General features: G+C 45.4%; 2 protein-coding genes across 4 annotated transcripts in view; one reads left to right on the top strand and one right to left on the bottom strand.

The window, feature by feature from the left end:
* Positions 1-364: 364 nt before the first annotated feature.
* On the bottom strand, positions 365-10,656 carry RPUSD4 (RNA pseudouridine synthase D4). The gene is made up of 7 exons (XM_055415913.2): positions 10,451-10,656; positions 9,913-10,078; positions 8,252-8,453; positions 3,331-3,424; positions 3,108-3,252; positions 1,772-1,869; positions 365-1,060 (listed from the first exon to the last, which is right to left on the bottom strand). Exons 1-7 carry the CDS (start codon positions 10,643-10,645, stop codon positions 821-823), a joined length of 1,140 nt encoding a protein of 379 aa, XP_055271888.2. The 5' UTR covers positions 10,646-10,656; the 3' UTR covers positions 365-820.
* Positions 10,657-10,768: 112 nt separating this feature from the next.
* The window catches only part of SIRAL1 (SIR2 antiphage like 1), a 47,477-nt gene continuing 36,084 nt past the window's right edge, over positions 10,769-22,161 (top strand). For 2 of the 3 annotated variants that reach the window (XM_055415911.2, XM_055415909.2), the window contains exon 1: positions 10,769-10,846. The gene's annotated coding sequence lies outside the window, so the exon portion shown is untranslated. The remainder of the gene's footprint in view (positions 10,847-22,161) is intronic. The other variant, XM_055415910.2, reaches the window with a different exon arrangement.

Raw genomic sequence — 22,161 nt, 5'->3', positions numbered from 1 at the left:
GAAATCAGAGAGATAAGCAAATATCGTGTATTAACGCATATAGATGGAATTGAGAAAAATGGCACAGCTGAACCTATTTGCCCAGCAGGAATGGAGATGAAGATGTAGAGAATGGACTTGTAGAAATGGGGTGGGAAGGAGAGGATGGGGCAAACTGGGAAGTAGCATTGACTTACGTACATTACCATCTGGAAAATGTTGTTAGCTAGTGGGAGGCAGTTGTATAGCACAGGGAGCTCAGCTCGGTGCTCTGCGATGACCTGAGGGGGGATGGGAGGGTGGGAGGCTCAAGACGGAGGTGATACACGTATTCACATAGCCAATTCACTTGGTGGTACAGCAGAAACCAACACAACACTGTAAAGCAATCAAACTCCAATAATAATATTTTAAAAAATCTGGGACTGAACAAATCAAGCAGAAAGGCTTTGCTGAGCGATCCTGTGACTCCATGAAGACAGAAACTGCTCCTGAATCCATCTCTGAGCTAGGTAACCATCACGTTCTCTCCAACCACAGGAGCCGTCCTGATAGACCAAGTGCTTCATTGCTGGGTAAAAACCATGTCTGATCAGCAATCCCAGGCTTTAGCTCTCCTGATCCTGGACTCCTGTCAACTTGGAGGCAGGGAAGCTGCCCACTGGGTTTTCCAGAGTGTGACCAGAGTGGTGGGAAACAGATGCTAGCCTCCAGTAAAAGACCCGAAGCAGTGGTTTCTCCAACTCTTCACACCTGGCTCTTCTGGAGTCTGGCCCTGGTGAGAAGTCGGCAGAGTCCCTTAAACAAAGTGAGGAATTCGGGGCAGACTGCCTGACCGTCTTCACTGGGCTCCTGGCTGTGCAGCTTCCTCGTCCGCACTGTGGTCCCGGCTCGGCATCTTTAAGCCCAGACGGCGCAGGGAGTTGAGAAAGTAGCGAGGAGGCTTGCAGAGCAAGGTGAGTTCTTCCTTCTGGGGCTGCAGGGCAGGCAGGGTCAGCTGGCAGGCGTGCAGGTGCAGGGGGAGGTGGCGGGCCTTGGACTGCTGCAGCCCCAGCTTCTTCAGGATCCTGGCAGACAGTTTCTGCACGAAGGAAAGAGCTCGTGAGAGCCGGGCCAGCAGCTCCTCTGACCAGCAGCCAGGGGTAGAAGACTTCCACTTCCGGGGCCCCATCACTGACCCCCCGCCCCAGATGACACAGTGAGGGACAGCCTGCTTTGAGGCCGTCTCTAGGAAGGGTTCAGAACCCATGTGACAGAAAACCCACAACACTGGGAAAGCTCTCTTTGGCCAGTTCTCTGGCTTTCCTAGAGAATGAGCTATAACAGTGAGAAACAAGTTTCCACCAAGGCTCTTTAGCAATAGTATGAAAGGCTGCTTTGAGCCTTCAGAAAGTCTCCTGTCTGCTTTTAAATTTCTCCCTAACCTAAAGAGAAAACAGGAGGATTATTGTTGTTTAGTTGCTTAGTCGTGTGAGACTCTTTGTGACCGCATGGACTGTAGCCTGCCAGGCTTCTCTGTCCATGGGATTCTCCAGGGAAGAATACTGGAGTGGGTTGCCATGCCCTACTCCAGGGGATCTTTCCGAACCAGAGATTGAACCCGCGACCCCCATGTCTCCTGCATTGCAGGTGGACTCTTTACTGCTGAGCCACCAGGGAAGCCCAGCTGGCAGGGTGCTGTGTCTGAAAACAATCAGCACGCCTTTGCTGCAACTGACTTTAAGGATTTAACAAGGGGAAAGCATAAGTTTTCTCCCTTATTCTGTTGCATCTTGGGTCAAAAAGATATTACCTGGGGGGCCAGCCTGTTCCAGTCTGAGTACTTGTGATCACCAAGGATTGGGCAATCCAAGCCAAAAGACAGGTGAACGCGAAGCTGATGTTTTATTCCTTTAAAGAGTGAAAGGGAGGAGACTTATGAGTAGCTATAGAAACAATACCACTGGCGGCATCTGCTTCTAATTATATTAAATCAAAGCACAGTAAAATTGGCAAAACCCCAACTACAATGAAGTGTAAGGGATAATATAACAAATGATAAGCTATTAGGAAATAATACCGTTAAACCTCTAAGTACCCTTCCCTGTCACAGTTCCCTTTCCACCACACATAACCACGACGATCAACTTGAGGTCTACCGCTGCCATGCTTTTTCAAAAAATAACTTTATCGTATAACGGTAAATAGTACTACTTGGCACATTTATTTTTATATTATGGCAAAATATACATAAAATTTGAACTATTTTTAAAAACAGAATTTGAAAGTAGTTCATTAGGAATTCTCTCTTTTTTTAAAGGCTGCACAGCACGGCATGCAGGACCCAAGTTCCCCCCAACCAGGCATGGAATCTGTGCTCCTGCAGTGGAAGCTCGAAGTCCTAACCACCGGACCACCAGGGAAGTCCCAAGGTTTACCGTTTTAATCCTTTTTAAGCGTTCAGTTCAGTGGCATTAAGTACATTCACATTGTTGTGCAACCATCACCATGTCCATCTACAGAACCCTTTCGCCCCAAACTGAAACCCTGTCCCCATAAACCATAACTCCCCACTCCCTCCTCCCTCCAGCCCCTGTAACCACCACTCTCCTATCTGCCTCTATGAACCTGATAACTCGAGGTATCTCACAGAAGTGGAATCACACAGTGTGTGCCCTTTTGTGCTGGGCTTATTTAATTTAGCGTAATGTCTGTAGGGTTTGATCCAGCTGAAGCACATGTCAGAATCTCCTTCCTTTCTAAGGCTGGGTAATATTTCACTGCATGAAGTAACACCGTGTCTTTCCAATCATCTGCTGATGGACATGTGGGTTATGTGTACCTTTTGCCTATTGTGTATAGCGCTGCCATGAACAGCGGTGGACAGATACCCTTTTGAGGAACCTGTCTGCAAATTTTTAAATAAACGTAAGCAAACTGTTCATATCCTTATGCTACTGTTTTTCACAATCTTATCCCCATGGGAGCTCCCAGCCTTGGATCAGCACCGGAAGCACACTCTGGTACAACCTCAGCACTCCCTAATACTGGGGGCTCAGAGGAAGGTCAGGGCCCAGCACAAGGCCCTGGGTGAAGCCCTGAGGAGCCATGGGGCTCTGCCATCTGCTGCAGAATAGCGGCGCCCTCACCGGTAACAGGCTGGAGCTCCAAGAGGGCGGCGGACAGGCTGCTGCTCAGCACCTGGTACTGAGTCACCGCCAGGTGCGCGTTCCGGCTGCTCCGAACCCTCACCATCTTCCCGTCATCCATGCGGTAGCTCGGGGACAGTGTCATCTGCAGCCAAAGAAATAAAGACGTGACTTCAAAGGACGAGCAGAAAACCCATCCCTCCAGAGGTGCTCACCCACCCACCTTGTGGTGATGCTGCTGGCCCTGCGCCTCCTTCTCGACGATGGGGATGTCCACGACTCCCGCTTCAGGCACCGGGACGCGCACGGTGATGGCCCTGGGGGGACACACAAACCCTGGCCTGAGCCGTAAAGATGAGGGCAGTGCTCCTTGGTTATTTGGCTACTTAGAGGTTTCATGCTGGACTTTCTGCACTACTACAGTGAGTTCTGAGGGTCAGAGGGTCCCAAATAATCTCTTGGTATAGCACTTAGCCTGACAGCTGTCACTATTCTTACAAACCTATCTTTTCTGCTACTAAAGTAAATATGCTGATTGCAGAATACTGGGGGGAAAAAACAGGAAAACAAACAAAAATTATATTAGTAACATGGTCTTTCATCCAGCCTTTAAAAGTGAGTATGGGCAGTTTCATTTTAAAGGGGGATAATATAGTTTTGTCGGAGAAGGCAATGGCAAGCCACTTCAATACTATTGCCTAGAAAATCCCATGGATGGAGGAGCCTGGTAGGCTGCAATCCGTGGGGTCATTAAGGGTCGGACACGACTGAGCGACTTCACTTTCACTTTTCACTTTCACACATCGGAGAAGGAAATGGCAGCCCACGCCAGTGTTCTTGCCTGGAGAATCCCAGGGACAGGGGAGCCTGGTGGGCTTCCGTCTGTGGGGTCACACAGAGTCAGACACGACTGAAGTGACTTAGCAGCAGCAGCAGCAATATAGTTTTGTATCTTTTATATCTTTCTTTTTTAAAGGGTAAAAGATGGTAAGTTCAAGTTGCATAGGAAACAAATAAATAAAATGAACTGAATGAAAAATTCATAGGACTGCTCCTGCTCTATTGGCCAGGTAGATAAAACAGGGAGGAAATGTGCTCCATAAGTCACAGGAACCCCAAACACAGTTCATGAACTCACTCCCAATCTCTCCTGTTGGAGGTCCATCACACTGCAGACAGGTAGAAGACTCCGATTTGTCCTCACGTTTAAACCTCCTCCAGGTCAATCAGCCTAACACAGAATCGCTGGCCCAGGAGTCAGAAGCCCTCTCAGATAAAACACCTCACACCCTGGACACCCAGCTGCAGGTTGGTGGCAGTTTAGACTGCTATCAGATGCATTTTACCATACTTACACTAATTTATAACCACAAGATAGCCCTTCCTAATGACCTAACGCTCCTGCTCAAAAACATCCAGCCAATAAATATTCACTGAATGTAAACAGGCACTGATTTAGGTAGGCAATGGTTTTATATGAATGAATAAGACAAAAATCCCTACTGGTCAGACTTCCCTGGCCACCCAGTGGTTAGGACTCCGTGCTTCTACTGGAAGGGGCGTGGGTTCAAACCCTGGGTGGGAAAATTCCCTAAACCATGCTGTGTGCACCGCATGCCCCAACCAAAAAAAGGAAAGGAAAAAAAAAAAAATCCCTGCTCCCAAAGAATCCCAAATCTAGTCAGAGAGGTTCAATAATTTACCGAAAGTCTCACACTGGTAAACCACACAGGTGAGAGCTGAACGCAGATCTTTCTGAGCATTTTGCGACCATGCTAAACTTGCTCCATAACCTGTCATCTCTCATTGAGGTGTTTCTTAAAACTTGATTCCTCATCAGAGTCATTTGTGGAGCTTTTTAAAGACACAGATACCTAAACCTCACACCCACCAGACTTATGAATCAGAACCTCTGTGGGTGGGTCTCAAGCATATAGATTTTTTTTAAGGTTCCCAAGATAGCCAAGCAACTTCAAAATCTATAATACAAAAAGGACTTACATCCAAAATATGAAAAGAATGCTCACGAATCAAAAAGAAAATAATAACCTTATAGAACACAGGCAAAAGAAAACAGTCTGTTCACAGAAAGGAAAACTCAAACCGCCGATAGACACACATACACACACATACAAAACTAGCCAACATCCCTAGTTAACAGGGAAACAGAAAATAAAATATATATATTTTTTACCCATCAGAGTGGCAAACCTTTTAAAAATGGGGTCAGGCATAATGGGAAGTGGATACTCATCACTGCTAGTGGGAATAAAAACTGATATCATCATTTTGGCGGAGAAGGCAATGGCACCCCACTCCAGTACTCTTGCCTGGAAAACCCCATGGACAGAGGAGCCTCACAGGCTGCAGTCCATGGGGTTGCAAAGAGTCGGACACGACTGAGCGACTTCACTTTCACTTTTCACTTTCATGCATTGGAGAAGGAAATGGCAACCCACTCCAATATACTTGCCTGGAGAATCCCAGGGACGGGGGAGCCTGGTGGGCTGCCATCTATGGGGTCGCACAGAGTCGGACACGACTGAAGTGACTTAGCAGCAGCAGCAGCATCATTTTGGGGAGCAACTTGGATAGTAACCAAATTTTAAAAAGTGTGCACCCTTCAATCCAGCAATTCCATTTCTGGGCATTTGTCCTAAGGATATATTCACAAATTCTTTGCAAGAGGGTTTGAAAAATGGAAAACTACCTAAACATCAATAAGGAAGTTATGATATATCCACACAACGAATACATACAATAGAGCCATTGAAAAAGAGACAGCTTTAACTGTACAACACAAAAGGCCCTCCAAGATATACTATCCAAGTGAAAAAAGCAGGTTGCAAAGCAATGCAAAATATACTGCCATACAATCACCTGCTTATACATACCCTACATAACTCTACAAGTTTACACAAGACACTAGCAACAGTAACTGCTTCAGGAACAGGAAACTGGGTAGATGGGCGATAGGAGTGGTTTCGTTTTTGCTCATGTACCTTTCTTCTATTAAAAAACTAAGGTTGGCAAAATAGAAAAAGACACATGTATCCCACTGTTCATTGCAGCATTATTTACAACAGCTAGAACATGGAAGTAGAGAAGGCAATTGGCACCCCACTCCAGTACTCTTGCCTGGAAAATCCCATGGACGGAGGAGCCTGGTAGGCTGCAGTACATGGGGTCGCTATGAGTCGGACACGACTGAGCGACTTCACTTTCACTTTTCACTTTCATGTATTGGAGAAGGAAATAGCAGCCCACTCCAGTGTTCTTGTCTGGAGAATCCCAGGGATGGGGGAGCCTGGTGGGCTGCCGTCTATAGGGTCACATAGAGTCGGACACGACTGAAGTGACTTAGCAGCAGCAGCAGAACATGGAAGCAACCTAGATGTCCATCAACAGATGAATGGATAAAGAAGCTGTGGTACATATACACAATGGAATGCTGCTGCTGCTGCTAAGCCGCGTCAGTCGTGTCCGACTCTGTGCGACCCCACAGACGGCAGCCCAACAGGCTCCTCCATCCCTGGGATTCTCCGGGCAAGAATACTGGAGTGGGTTGCCACGCTATAAAAAGGAATGCATTTGAGTCAGTTCTAATGAGGTGGATGAACCTAGAGCCTATTATACAGAGTGACTAAGTCAGAAAGTGAAAGATGAATATCACACACTAACACATTTATACGGAATCTAAGAAGATGGTACCAAAGCATTTATTTGCAGGACAGCAATGGAAAAACAGACACAGAGAATAGATTTATGGACATGGGGAGAGGGGAGGAGAGGGTAAGATGTATGGAGAGAGTACCATGGAAACCTACATTACCATGTGTAAAACAGACAGCCAACGGGAATTTGCTGTCTGTCTCAGGAAACTCAAACAGGGGCTCTGTATCAACCTAGAGGGGTGGGATGGGGAGGGAGATGGGAGGGAGGTTCAGGAGGGAGGGGATATATGTATACCTATGGCTGATTCATGTTGAGGTTTGACAGAAAACAACAAAATTCTGCAAAGCAGTTATCCTTCAATTAAAAAATAAATAAATTATATATATTAAAAAAAAACTAAGTTTGGGACTTCCCTGGTGGTCCAATGGCGGGGGCCTGGGTTCGATCCCTGGTCAGGGAATTAGATCCCACATGCCACAATTCAGAGTTCGTACGCTGCAACTGAAGATTCCACATGCCACAGTGAAGATCAAAGATCCGCACACCGCAACTAAGACCCAGCACAGCCAAATAAATAAAACCGGAGGTAAATCTATACGCACCAATGTGGAAAGAGCCTACAGATGAAGAGTTAAGTCGGAAAAGTACAGTGTACACTGTACAATGTCACACACACACATACACACAAACAGTGTACATATCAGCGTGCTCAGTCACTCCATTGTGTCCGATTCTTTGCAACTCTATGGACTGTAGCCCGCTAGGCTCCTCTCTCCATGGGATTTCCTAGACAAGAATACTGGAGTGGGTTGTTATGCCCTCCTCCAGCGGATCTTCCCAACTCAGGGATTGAACCTGAATCAGACATGTACGTAAACAGGATGAGTAAGCTCCGCAGGAATAAAAACCAAACTACCCCAAGAGAAGGAACGAGAATAATAGAATGAGTGAGTTCTCCAGGACTTTTTTTTTCCCTTTATCCTTGTTGTCTGACATTTTACCACAACAATCAAATCATTTTATTTGCATAATTAATTTTTAATAATTTTTATGTACAGCCCTTTGGCCACCTCATGCGATGAGTTGACTCACTGGAAAAGACTCTGATGCTGGGAAGGATTGGGGGCGGGAGGAGAAGGGGACGACAGAGAATGAGATGGCTGGATGGCATCACCGACTCGATGGACATGAGTTTGAGTGAACTCCGGGAGTTGGTGATGGACAGGGAGGCCTGGCATGCTGTGATTCATGGGGTCACAAAGAGTCGGTCACAACTGAGCGACTGAACTGAACTGAACTGATACTATCAGACTCTAATAGTCTAAGCACTAAATCTATTTCCTATAATTTTTATATGTCCAGAGATCCTAAGACAGTGCCTTCTGTCACCAGGGATTCCTGACGCAAGAAGAGCTGAAGAAATGAAAGAAGGCCTACACCACCTTGACTGCTATCAACAGGTTTCGTACCAGTACTTCTTTGTCACCTGACGGGTTCTAAACAGCTCTTGGACTTGATGTGCCACTTCTTTTTCCCAAGCCAACACCATCACACCTGTGGTTTCCTTGTCCAGCCGATGGCACAGGTGCAGCGGCTTTGCCTTGTGGCCGTGAAGTATCTTTGCCAGGATGGGCAGTATATCACTGATGCAGAGCTGGACCCCAGGGCCACCTGAGAAGGAAAGAGCCAGAGATCTGAGTGGCCAGGGAAAGATCCCACCAAAGACCCCTACTTGGGAAAAGCAGACTACTGGATTAACAGCAGATGCTGTTGAGGGCAGTAAAACTGAAGTGTGGTCCTGGGACAAGCAACATATCGGTATGCCTGGGGAACCTGCTAGAAAGGAATCTCAGGCCCCCCAACCCAGATAATGAATCAAACTCTGCATTTTAACAAAACGCCCAAGTGACTTACATGCATAGTAAAATTTAAGAAACAAGATCCCAGGGTTACGTGGCTTTCTCCTCAGACATAAACAATTTTTTAAAGTTACTTATGTACTCAAACTAAAATTAGCAACCAAAATGAGGAGGTCTGATATTTCACTATATAAACACAGGCTTGAGAATCTGCCAAGTAAACCCTAGTGAGAAATGCAAGACCGTAAGGCCCTCCTGAAGCATTACCGTGGAGTTGAAAGGATGGGCATTGCTGGGTTCCACTCTGTGGAGCCTCCTAACTAGCCACTGACCTTAAACAGATTACTTACCCTTTTCAACTTTTAGTTTTCTTATCTACAAAATGTAAATATCAGGATAATAATTATTTCTTGGGGAATGAAAAGGCAAGAAACTTAATGGAAGGATCAAAAGAGAAAAATACACACAAAGCACTAGGCAATGTCTAACTTAATTCCTTGTTTTCATGTACAACCATCTCTGTATCTTCCCCTAAAGCATTTGTACTTCTAGCTAAAACATGCCTTTCCCTCCAGCAAAATCCCTTCCACAAATGCATTTTTTCTATCAATCTTTCCTGACTCACTCCAGCTATCTCTGAGAATAAAAAACATCAGGGTGTCCATTAAGGTCGAGGTGCCCTGGGGTTTTGCTAGTTATACACCACCACACGTTATGTCCTTTTTCCCAATTTTGATGGAAACTAATTTGAAGACAGGAACTATACAGCCTTGGTCCTCTATAGAATCCCTGGTGGAGGCTGCTGTTGCTGCTGCTAAGTCGCTTCAGTCGTGTCCTACTCTGTGCGACCCCATAGACGGCAGCCCACCAGGCTCCCGCGTCCCTGGGATTCTCCAGGCGAGAACACTGGAGTGGGTTGCCATTTCCTTCCCAATGTGTGAAAGTGAAAAGTGAAAGTGAAATCACTCAGTCGTATCCGACTCTTAGAGACCCCATGAACTGCAGCCTACCAGGCTCCTCCGTCTGTGGGATTTTCCAGGCAAGCTGGCACACAGCAAATTCCATACTGCTGGCTGCCAGATGCTTGGAAGATGGGGACCGTTTTCTTTATGTCTGTGTCCTCTGGTGCCTTACAAAGGTCAGCATCCTTACAAAAGTTTAATTACTCTGAAAGCAAAGCTTCAGAAAGCCCCAGGAGTAAGGTCAGAGTCGCCCTTCCTTGTAACAGACAGCAGCAGCGCCCTCCCCGTTCCCTGCCACCTGCTCCTCACCATGCACAGGGAGACCGTAGGGCTTATTGATGACCACAAGGTCCTTGTCCTGATGGACAATTCCCCGGCTCAGCGCCTTAGCCAGCACGTTGGGGTGGATGCGCTGCAGCTGCTCTGTGAACCGCACTAGTTCTCGCACTCTCCGCTGCACAGGGTTTGTGGGCGCCTAAGGGGAGAGGAGGAGAGACAGGCAATGTCCGGTGAGGAGGTCTTTCACTAAATCTGGGTGAAAATTTGGGAAGGGAATGCCTGTATCTCTGCACTAGACGTGCTCCTTCCTCGAGTAATTTGAGAGCAGGGGTGCGTGTCTGTCCCACTGGTACCCAAGTAGGGCTTAAGGCTGAGGTCGGCAGGAGCCAAAGACCCAGCCCACAGGAAGCTCCCGCACCCTGCCGCGCTGTCCCGTTCGCTTTCTCCCAGTTCTCCCACCACAAGCCCTCGACATCTACCTGACAGGTGTCAGAGGACCCGCCTCCCTCCCTCCCTCACCCCCAATGAGCGCACTGCCTCTTGGGAGTTGTGGTCCTTCTGGACTCACCGGCTCCTTCGTCTTTTGTTGCTTTTTCTGAGCCCGGAGTTTCTCTGCTAATCGCTGAGCATCCAGGGGCCCAGAGGCAGCAGCGGCAGCAGCAGCGGAACAAAGTGGCTTTGAGAAGACGGTGAAGAGACTCCCGAGACACTGCCCGGAGCCCCGGACCCAGAGGCCAGGCGCGCTGCAGCCGGACGCCGCCATCTTGCCGAGAAGGGCGGGGCGAGGCAAGGCCACGCCCAGAAGAGAGCAACGAAAGGGCCTGCGGGAGGACGGATGGGCGGGCCCTGCGAGTCACGTGGGCGGGGCGGGGCCCGGGGCGCGTCACGTGGGGGCGGTGCGCGCTGAGTGCGGCTGCGCCGGCCGGTAGCTGCAGCTGGAGCGGTGGCGTTTGGAGGAGACGCGGTGAGTGTGTGGGAAAGCCGGGTTGGGACTGCGGAATGCCGGTGCCTCAAAGCTGTAACGTTTCTGCGGACCCGGGGTTTCCGTTCTCGGAGACCCCTGTCTCGGGAAACCGTTTCTCGCTTTGAGAGACGACCCCACTCAAAACCACCTCCCCGCCCCCGCGCCCGGTAGAAGAGGTGCCCCATGAATGCTCGCCCCGGAGCCGTCTTGAGGCGCCCACCCTGCCCCGCTTGCCCCGAGGGACGCGTGGCGTCCCTTCTCCTCTCCTTATGGCTCGACCTTTGGAGATGCGGGATCGGTGAAACCTCTCCACCCCTCACCTCCTGACTCCCAACCTCTTTGTTTCATGTTGTAACTATTCCTTCTCTCCCAGGGGTGATGGGGAGCCCTTCCGTTACCCAGGGGCCTATATTTCCTTCCTAGCGAGCACCTTGAGTTTCTTCTGCCGCCTTCAAGAATTCATTTCTTGGCGTCTCCTCCTTCAACTCCCCCTCCCCCCACCCACGGCTTCCAAAGAGAAGACAAAGTACAGAGCAGGAACCTTCCCTTCCCTTTTCTCCTTCCTTCATTTCCTCCTCCGCCTTTTGCAGTCTCTCCAGACCCTGCCCTTCTCTTACAAGGTGCAGCGTTGGGACCCCCATGCCCAAACTGCCTGCGACTTCACGAAGTCAAGACTTTTTGACTTCACTAAGGGGTGGCAGGGAAGAGGAACGTCTGGTTGGGATGGTAACACTATAAAAGTAGCTTGGGACACAACTGCCATTTGTAAAGTATGATGCCCGAGCCCTAAAGGAATGTCAGAGAGCGAATGGGTCTGCGCTGACGATAGGGGAAACGGTTACTGCTGAGCATGAAGGCTGCCAGACGAGTTAGTGGAATTAGGCTTGTGTCCTACCCCTCTAAAACGGATTGGCATTCAACAGAGTTGAACAGGTAAGTGGAGCTAGCCTGTAGAAGACTTTAACCTGAAGAAGAGTTTGATCTAGATGTGAGTCTGTGATCTAAGGAGTCTGTGAAGCTTCTCGAGCAGGAAGGAGGCTCCTTGAAAGGTGATGGTTATAAATGTGAAGAATTTCAGGGGAGACTGGGGGAAACAGCCTCTGTCTCTCCTACTGCTTTTCCTCCGCAGGTTCACAGGAAAGACACAGATGTATAGAAGTTGAGAATTACCACCTTTTACTGATAATGCCCCAGACCCAGTTTCTAATTTCAGTAAACAGTCCCACAAAGGTAGAATCTGGCAGTTGAACGCAGGACACATTGAAAAGGAGGGGGCTTTGAGAGCAGGGAAATCAGCTAGGATGCTGCAAACCAGGTGGGCAGTAGTAAGGCTGTGCTAGGTTCTGTGGTCTTCTTCCGTACACAGTACTGTCCTTTGAGTTTTAATTGATTTTGAGTTGTGCAGATCATGATGTATCAGTTGGCAGCTGCTGTTGAACAGTGAGTGCCTTAAGGATTCATTTTTTTTTTTTTAATCCCCCCATCTGGTGCTGAGTAAACTCACAAATATCCCTGGACTGGGTCAGGTGCATCGTAGGCTTGTATTAGGTGTGTCTGAACATTTTGAATCATCTGATTTCTGCCCATTTTTTTATCTAAAGAGGGGAGGAAAGAGTAGATGTATTTGTAAAGAGGGGGAAAGAAAGCCTGTGTGTGTTTCTGTGATGAGAGGTGATGGTTATAAATGTGAAGAATTTCAGGGGAGACGGGGGGAAACAGCCTCTGTCTCTCCTACTGCTTTTCCTCCGCAGATTCACAGGAAAGACACAGATGTATAGAAGTTGAGAATTACCACCTTTTACTGATAATGCCCCAGACCCAGTTTCTGATTTCAGTAAACAGTCCCACATCATATGTTATGTAGGTACTTGAAGCCTCCTTTCCAGGGACTCTAAAATTTGGACATCAGGACTTAAGTTTGTGTCCTTATGTTAATTAAAAGCCTGTTTTAGGTGAAGGACTTTTATGGTTTCGTGTGGGGGCTGGGGAACCTATTTCTGCCTTAACTTGTCCTTAATAGTGTTCAAAAAGTGACCCCTGTTCCTGCAGAATTTTCTTTGTGGCAGGAAACAAAATGAAGAACCTACTCAGATGTCATTGCCAGTGACTCAGACCTTGTGTTCTTGGGTTTCACGTTAACCCAAGGCATACACTATAGTGCCTAGGAATAAAAACACTGGTCCCTTTTTTTTTTTTTCCCCCTGGAGAAGGAACTTTTAGATTTTTCTTGTTGAAACTTTGTGAGAGAAATTTGAAGAGTTTTGTTTGCTTGCTATCACGGTACAGCTTTTGCCAATATGGATACAGAAGTTTCTGTTTCCTTAATGTTTATCCTGTGAGTCTAGGCACTTGCTGGTTATTGAAATAAAGTTGCTCTCAGTACACAGGAATTTATGCAGAGATACATATTGTCTTTTTCCTCTCCCTCAGTTGAGCCTGTCTTGGTAGCTCATTTTTCTGCTTCTCCACCAATCGCATATTCTTTTTGGTTGGGGCCTCTTTTGTCTGGACTGTTTTCTCAGTACAGAGAGGGAAACTTTATTAGTGATGTCTTCATTCTTACAGGGTACAAACATGGCTTCTATACATAGATCTTGGTATACTTATCATATGTGCCCCCCCCCTTAACTATATAAAGAAGACCATGATAGTTTGCTTTTGAAAATATTTTCTATCCTGTGCAAGAATGACAAAGCCTCCTTTTTAATTCATAAATATAAACAGGAACTGACTAATAAAGGAAAATGTGTTTAAATATCATAAATTTAAGGTTAATTAGTGGCATGAGGTTAACTTCTGGTTCCTTGAACAGTGGTTTGCTAGTTGCAGATTAACCAGCAATTCAGTTTCCCTGCAAAGCAGGAAGTCCTTGGAGATTGTTTTATGGTTTTAGAGAGATTCAAAGAGGCAATTAGCAAGAGGTTTCTGGAGATGTCCTAGTAAGTTCAGTTGTTGGCAGCTGGGGACTGGCCCCTGTCCAGCTGCTTGTGAACTTAAGTGAGTAATTTGGGCTTCAGTTTATTGTCTTTTCAGAGTTCCCTGGTGGTCCAGTGGTTAAGACTCCACACTTCCAGTGCAGAAGTGCAGGTTTGATCCCTGGTCAGGTGCCGTGAGGTGCAATAAAAAATTTAAATAATAGCAGTAATAAAAGAAGATCCTTATCAGCTCTAAGCTCCTACTCTCTGAAGACTTTCCATCCACTGACACTTAAGTATGTCTCTTTCTTATCAAGTGGAATTTATGTCAGACTTACCTTGAATGCGTTTAGCTTTGGCACAGGGATTCAGGATTTTGCTCCTGTTCCCACAGTTTAACCTTAACGCCCCTGAGCTAGCATTTATGTTCGGAGGTTTGCTTCATTGAATGCTGCTGGAATACACCTTCGGATTTCACAGGTGGGGTGTGGGAGGGAGTGCAGATAGGAAAAAAAAAGAAGAACGGAAACAATGGTATTGACCTATAACACGGTGTGTTACTTCTTTTTTCTGTGCCAACATTTCAAAAAGAGATGACGGTGTACCGTTGCACCTTGTTACACGTTTATTCAGCTTTTGAGCAATGATCAGGACAGTTCGAGCTTAAGCCACTACTTTCCAAACTTTATTTTCATACTGTGACATGTGGAAATTACTGTTGTGTCACTGAGCTAGAAGACAGCTATCCCAGGAGCTGTGGCTGTCCTGTCCCCAGCTGGCCATGCACAGGCGAGGAGGAGCTCCCTGTACTAAGATCCATGCGAAGGGCAGCCTTGCACGTTCAAGGTCTTCATCCCAAACTCCGCCTACTCTCAAGAGTAGCGGTATTACTAGTTTTGTTCTGTTTTTAAACCAAAGCATGTTATATATTATCCTTTGAATCATCGCCCATTTTTACCTGACCATATCTGTTTTGGGGGTTTACATTTTCTTTACTATTACTATTATGTAAGTTTCAGTTGTACAGCATTGTAATTCAACATGTGTCCCACACTACCAAGTGTTCACCGCTATCAGTCTGGGTAACCATCGTTATTTTTGTTAAATCTGTCTGTAATCTGTTCTGTGTTCATGTGCCTTTGTGCTCTTGGCCCATTTAAAGACCATATTTGGGGACTTCCCTGGTGGTCCAATGGCTAAGACTCTGTGCTCCTAATGCGGGGGGCTGGGGTTCTGGCCCCGGTTGGGGAACTAGATCCCACATGCTTCAGATCCTGCTTGGTGCCGTGAAGATCGAAGACCCCACATGCTTCAAATAAGACTTAGCACAGCCAAATAGATAGTAAATATTAAAAAAAAAAAAATAGACCGTATTTGTCCTCAGAAAGTGGCCCGTTTTAAAGTGTTTGAATGGGTAGTTAACTGATTAAGAGGTGGGAAATGCTTTTGTCATGATACTTTAACCTCATTAGATTATGGGTGGACTTGCTCTGGGTCTTTTGAGAAAAAGGGAATTTCTTTAAGTAGCTTATTTTATGTTTTCCATTATAAAAGTATCATAGAAAATTGAAAATTAAAAAGTAGAGGAGGGAAAATCATTCATATTTCTGTTTTCCAAATACTGTTAATATCATGGTTTTTCTTGCCTTTAAAAAAAAATCATGCATTCTTTCTTAATTATAGAAATTTTCAAACATTTGCATGATAGAAAAAAACTAATAAACCTCATGTACCCATCACTAGCTTCTGGAGCCAACCAACACCAGGCCAGTCTTGTTCTCCATCCCACTGTTAACTCCCAGATGGTTTTGGATCAGATCCCAGAAATAATCATTTCATCTGTAAACACTTGTGTATGTATCCGTGAAAGATAAGGACTAGTTTTCAACATAACCACAACACTGTCATCACACCTTAAAAAATATGTTCCTGGGTATTACTGAGCAACCAGTCAGTGCACAGATTTTCCTGTTGGTTTCACTTCCTAACATTTCATTTGTTTGAATCATCTGGATTCAAGAAGGGTCCACCCATCGTGTGTACACTTTTAATTAGAAGACTAAAACCATATGGGCATTCAGAAGAGATAATGTGGACTGTCAACCTTGCGGATGCTAAGAGCTTGCACTTCCGAGTCAGACAGACTGGGTTTCAGACTAGCTCTGCTGCTTGCTAGCTGTGTAACCGTGTGCAAGTTACTTAACCTCTCTCACTTTAGTTTCTTCATCCTGTCAAATGGAATTCATATATACCCTAGGACCGCCGTAAGGATTGAGTGATTCAGTGCAGGTTAAAGCACAGTAGAGCCCCGCACAGAGTTAATAATAAATGCTAGCTCTGTCCAGCACCTAGTATAGCACCAGGTGCATAGATTTGTGGAATAAAAATAGAGTAGAAGTCAAGGGCCGAGGAATTTGGTCTAATTCTGCCATTTCGGGGAATCACTTCAAAGTTTTGGACCCTAACTTTCTCATTAGGAAAGGGGACAGGGTGAACAACTAGATGAACGCTGAAATTCCAGAACTTGCAGGAAACGAGTCAGGCATGATATTTTAGAAACAACAGACTAGGGTTTGCACCTTGCACTTTATTATTTACAAGCATTTAATCTCAACCTCAGTTTCGTCATATGTGCAATGGAATTGATAATACTAACTTAGTAAAATTGTTGCGATGAGTAAGAAAATATGTCTGGTTCCTAGTGTGTAGTGGTACACAGATTATTAGACAGCATTTTATGATTGTCAAACAGGAATGTTACATTGGAGCATTTTCAGCATCTTAAGAGCTGTGTGTTTTGTGGCATTTGTATAAATGAAGATGACCAAGTGTCCTATGGCAAAAGGAATATACACTGGAAGGGTGAACCTGGAAACTGTGTTTCCAGTACGTGGATGATGGAAAATTATGGGACTATTCAATGCTGTTGATAAAAGCCAAAGGATATGAGGATCCCTGGAGAAATTCAGGAAGGTCTTTGCAACAGATGGTTACTTAAGTTGAATAAACCAGTTTTCTGTTATCATTTGAAAATTTCACAGTGAGTCAAAAATGGCTTTTTTAATTGCAATATATGCAAGCATTGTGTTAGTTTCAGGTGTGCTACATGGTGATTTGATATTTGCATGTTTTATGAAAGCACGACAGTAAGTCTAGTACCCATCTGTCCCCATACAAAGTTACTAGACTGTTATTGACCATATTCCTTATGCTGTATATTACATCCCTGTGCTTGATTACATTTTTTATTTTTGTTTTTTTAAATTGCATGTATCAGTGAAATCATATGGTATTTGCCTTTCTCTGATTTATGTCACTTAGCATAATATACCCTCTAGATGTTGTCATAGGTGCCATGATTTCATTTTTGTTTGGGCTGAGTAGTATTCCATTCACCTATCAATGGACTCTTAGCTTACCTCCATATTTTGGCTATTGTAAATAACGCTGCAGTGAACGTTGGTGTGCGAGTTATCTGTTTGAATTCATGTTGTTGTTTTCTTTGGGTAAATACACAGAAATGAAATCTCTGGATTATTTGGCAATTCTATTTTTAGGTTTTCGAGGAACTTCCATACCGTTTTCTGTAGTTTACAATCCTACCAGCAGTGCATGAAGGTTCCCTTTTCTCCACGTTCTCACCAAAATTTGTCATTTGTCTTTTTGATACATAGCCATTCTGAGAGGCACTAGATGGTATCCCGTTGTGGTTTTGATTTGCATTTCCCTGATAGTGATGTTGAGAATCTTTTCTTGTGCCTGTTGGCCATCTGTGTATCTTCTTGGAAGAATGTCTGTTCAGGGCCTCTGCCCATTTTTTAGTCAGGTTGTTTGTGTTTTTTTGATGTTGTGTGAATTATTTGTATATTTTGGGTATTAACCCTTATCTGATGTGTTTGCCAATACAGTATCTTCTCCCACACAGTAGGCTGCCTTTTTGTTTTGTTGATAGCTTCTTTCACTGTGCAAAGACTTTTTCAAGACTGATGTAGTCCCATTTGTTTATTTTACTTTTGTTTCCCTTGCCTGGGGAGACAGATCCAAAAAAAATTGTTAAGATCAAGGTCAAAGATCTGCCTGTGTTTTCGTCTAGAAGCTTTTGGTTTCGGATCTTACATTTAAATCTTTAATCCATTTTGAGTTTATTTTTGTCTGCAGTGTAAGAAAGTGGTTCCGCTTCAGTCATTTGCTAATTGCTGTCTTTCTCAACACCATTTATTGACAAGAATGTCTTTTCCCCATTGTGTATTCTTATCTTCTTTGTCATAGATTCATTGACCATATAAAAAGATGTCCATTGGGTGTGTGTGTCTGTGTTTATTTGACGTTTGAAACATGCTGCATTTGCCCTAATGATATTTTTGGTTTAATGAAAATAACTTACATTAGCTGTTAAAAGGAGAGCTGCACTTAGTGAAAGTGAAGTCGCTCAGTCGTGTCCGACTCTTTGTGACCCCATGGATTGCAGCCTACCAGGCTCTTCCGTCCATGGGATTTTCCAGGCAAGAGTACTGGAGTGGGGTGCCATCGCCTTCTCTGACTTAGAAAAGCAAATCAGTTCTGAGTTTACTGATCCCAGTGTACTGGTTAGCATTTCCCCAACATGCTTGATAAGAGTCGCCTGAGGTACTTTAAAGCTACAGCAGGTCCCTCCTCTAGAAATTTCGGCTCAGTGGAGGCTGGGTTGGGGCCCAGGAATTGGTGGCGCTCCCCCAGCCCTGCCCAGGAAGCGGCCCTGTGTCTGCACCTCTGCCCGAGCCCTTCGCCTCTGGGCCTGGCGCTCCTGCCTGCCTGTCCTTGTGTAGCTTCGCCTCTGCCTGGTTTTTCACTGCCTGTGTTAATTGTCTTTCCAGATGCTCCAAGGTATGAATCACATTCTCATCAGTAACATCATCTGTGTGCTCAGATGTATCACTTCCTTTTTTTTTTTAACTGGAGCCTGCAGTCTTCTTCCTCCTCCCTTTACTGCTCCCTATCAGTGTCATTCAGGAATGGACCTTTACTCTCCTCCTGGGCTGGCTCCCATGACGTCGCATATCTTGGTTACATGCTTATGTCCTGAGAAATATCTGAAGGACTTCATTTTGCCCACAAACTTGTTTTGATAGTTTGGAAGTGAAGTAGAGTCCCAAGCTAGAAGTGATTTTCTCTCAGAGTTTTGAAGGTGTCCTTATACCTACCAGGGTCTGTAAGTGTTTTTGAGGCGTGGAGGTTCACACCCTTTCTGCATACCCTTGTTCTGCTGGTTCGGTTTTTCTTTTCTCCTTCACTGGGAGTTTGAGGACAGTACCTCCTTCCCTGGTGGTCTGGAGTTCCATGATGGTGTACCCTGGCGTGAGTCTTGCCTCTTGTGCTATTCTTGGTCCACACTGGGTCCTTTTATTCTGAAAATTCATGTCCTTCAATCCTGGGACATTTTCTTCCATCATTTCTGTGATTTTTCTCCCCATCTTTTCTTTTCCTTTGATCCTTTTTCATACTATCCATTCTTGCCATATGGATACAATAGCTCCAAAGAGGGCCCAGCATAATTTTCTATGAAACATTAAGGTAAAGAAAGGAAGAAAAATTGAAAACAAAACCATGAAGGGGACTTGCATATAAGAAAATGTATCTTGTAGAAGCAGGGGCAAGCTCTTAAGAATACTGTTTTTTGAATTGATGTCAGCAGGAAACCAGGATGCTTTAACTTGCCCCAGAAGTTCCTCCTGAAAACTGCTTTTCTCCTTATAAACGAAAATACCCACAGCAGTTCTCTCCAGGTGGGATCACTTGCTGTTTCTACTTCACTGTCTCTTTCGTATTCCCCAGGTGCCTACGTGTGACTTGTCCTTTTCTCTGAAAGAAAAGGTGCTCCCCAGCCCACTCCTGTGCAGTGTCCCCTTGGCCCCCAGGCCACCCAGCCCTCTGTTGTCGCTCCCTCTGACTCCTCGGTCTTGCATTGACCTCCTTCGCTCTTTATGAAAGTATGTTTTTAGGTCTTCCTAACCTGCTTTGCTCTCAGCTTTTCTCCTCAGTTATTTTCACTGGCTACTTTTTAAGACGAGCTCTGCAAAGCAGTACTCTTCAGGCTATTTCTTCTAAGTCAGCCTAGTCTTTCTGGCTCCAGTGGCCCTTGTAGCAGATAATAGCCTCTTTCTGGAGCTTTCAGATTCTAGTTTCAAGTATAAACAATGTTTTTATCTCTCAGTTCACTTGCAGATCAAAGAGAATATTTTTCAGCTAATTTTTATTAAGAGAAAAAGTCCTGAAAAGAATATTGGCTAATTTACAGTCATAACAGAGTAGGACATGGCAACCCACTCCAGTATTCTTGCCTGGAAAATTCCATGGACAGAGGAGCCTGGTGGGTTACAGTCCATGGGGTCACAGAGTTGGACACGACTGAGCATGCATACACAGACATAAGCTTAGCTACTTCCCTATGTTCTGGCTGGTCTGTCATTCTCTTGTTTTTAAGGGATTACTGAAATTGATCCAGGGAAGGTACTCACAAAAACTTTCCTAAAGTAGAGGACAGTTCTTTCAAAATCAATAAATACTTGCATTAGTGCTTGAGACAGAAAGGGGGAAATAATCACCAATAATCCTATCACCCAGAGCTTATTTCTGCCACTCAGAGACCTCCAACACATGATAAGGAACAGGGTGTCAAATGATGCTTTGATCTTTAAGGTTGAAATAGGACTGTCAAAAGTGTGTTTGTGTTTTGAAGGGCTGTGTAATGAAACTCTGAGTCGGTACTTCATGGGTCTGAAACACAGGCAAGATCTGGGCTGAAGACACAGGTTTGGGAGACATTAGCATTTAGTTGGCACAGTAAGCCACTGGAATAGACGTGGTGGAGAGAGGAGGGAATGGGTAAAGTGGTTGGACTGGAGAGCCTCAGATGGTGCCCTGAGGACCGTCCACATCCAGGGAGTGGGCAGAGTAAGAAGAGCTTCCCCTCCAGGAATGGGAGGAAGGCCGGGACAACACAGCATCCAGAGGAGATGAGAATGGAATTCCGTGTTAGAGGCTTCCAAAAGGTAAAGGAGGATGAGTCCTAATGATGTCATTGAATTTTACCACAATGATATCTATTTACCATAAAGTTTTTCTTGATCTTACTACTACTTCTGAGTCACTTCAGTCGTGTCCAATTCTGTGCGACCCCATAGACGGCAGCCCACCAGGTTCCCCCGTGCCTGGAATTCTCCAGGCAAGAACACTGGAGTGGGTTGCCATTTCCTTCTCCAATGCATGAAAGTGAAAAGTGAAAGTGAAGCTGCATAGTCGTGTCCGACTCGAAGCGACTCCAGGGACTGCAGCCTACCGGCTCCTCTGTCCATGGGATTTTCCAGGCAAGAGTAACGGAGTGGGTTGCCATTGCCTTCTCCATTCTTGATCTTCAGTTCAGTTCAGTTCAGTCACTCAGTCGTGTCCAACTCTTTGTGACCACATGAATCACAGCACGCCAGGCCTCCCTGTCCATCACCAACTCCCGGAGTTCACTCAAACTCATGTCCATCGAGTCAGTGATGCCATCCAGCCATCTCATTCTCTGCCGTCCCCGTCTCCTCCCACCCCCAATCCCTCCCAGCATCAGACTCTTCCAGTGAGTCAACTCATCGCATGAGGTGGCCAAAGTATTGGAGTTTCAGCTTTAGTATCAGTCCTTCCAATGAACACCCAGGATTGATCTCCTTTAGGATGGACTGGTTGGATCTCCTTGCAGTCCAAGGGACTCCCAAGAGTCCTCTCCAACACCACAGTTCAAAAGCATCAATCCTTCGGCGATCAGCTTTCTTCACAGTCCAACTCTCACATCCATACATGACCACGGGAAAAACCATAGCCTTGACTAGACGGACCTTTGGCAAAGTAATGTCTCTGCTTTTTAATATGCTATCTAGGTTGGTCATAAATTTCCTTCCAAGAAGTAAGCGTCTTTTAATTTCATGGCTGCAATCAGCATCTGCAGTGATTTTGGAGCCCAAAAAAATAAAGTCTGACACTATTTCCACTGTTTCCCCATCTATTTCCCATGAAGTGATGGGACCAGATGCCATGATCTTAGTTTTCTGAATGTTAAGCTTCAAGCCAACTTTTTCACTCTCCTCTTTCACTTTCATCAAGAGGCTTTTGAGTTCCTCTTCACTTTCTTGATCTTACTCAAACACAATTGTCAATCTTCTCTTTTAATCTCTTCATACATGCATGATAAACTTAGCACAAATGTATTTTATTGGGTTGGCCAAAAAGTTCATTTGGGTTTTCCCATACCATGAAAAACGTGAATGAACGTTTTGACCAAGTCAGTATATAATATGTGTGTGTGTGTATGTTCACAGCTCCACTTCCCCTAAAAGGTGGAGACTTCTCAAAGGTATGGCCCTTAACAGCATGTTGTTAGTCATC

This window comes from Moschus berezovskii, chromosome 25 (genome assembly GCF_049115385.1).
Source record: "Moschus berezovskii isolate FMDL1 chromosome 25, NW_MosBer_1.0, whole genome shotgun sequence".
NCBI classification, from domain to species: Eukaryota; Metazoa; Chordata; class Mammalia; order Artiodactyla; family Moschidae; genus Moschus; species Moschus berezovskii.
The sequence above is the reverse complement of the archived record's forward strand: the minus strand, read 5'-3'. Positions and strand labels throughout refer to the sequence as shown.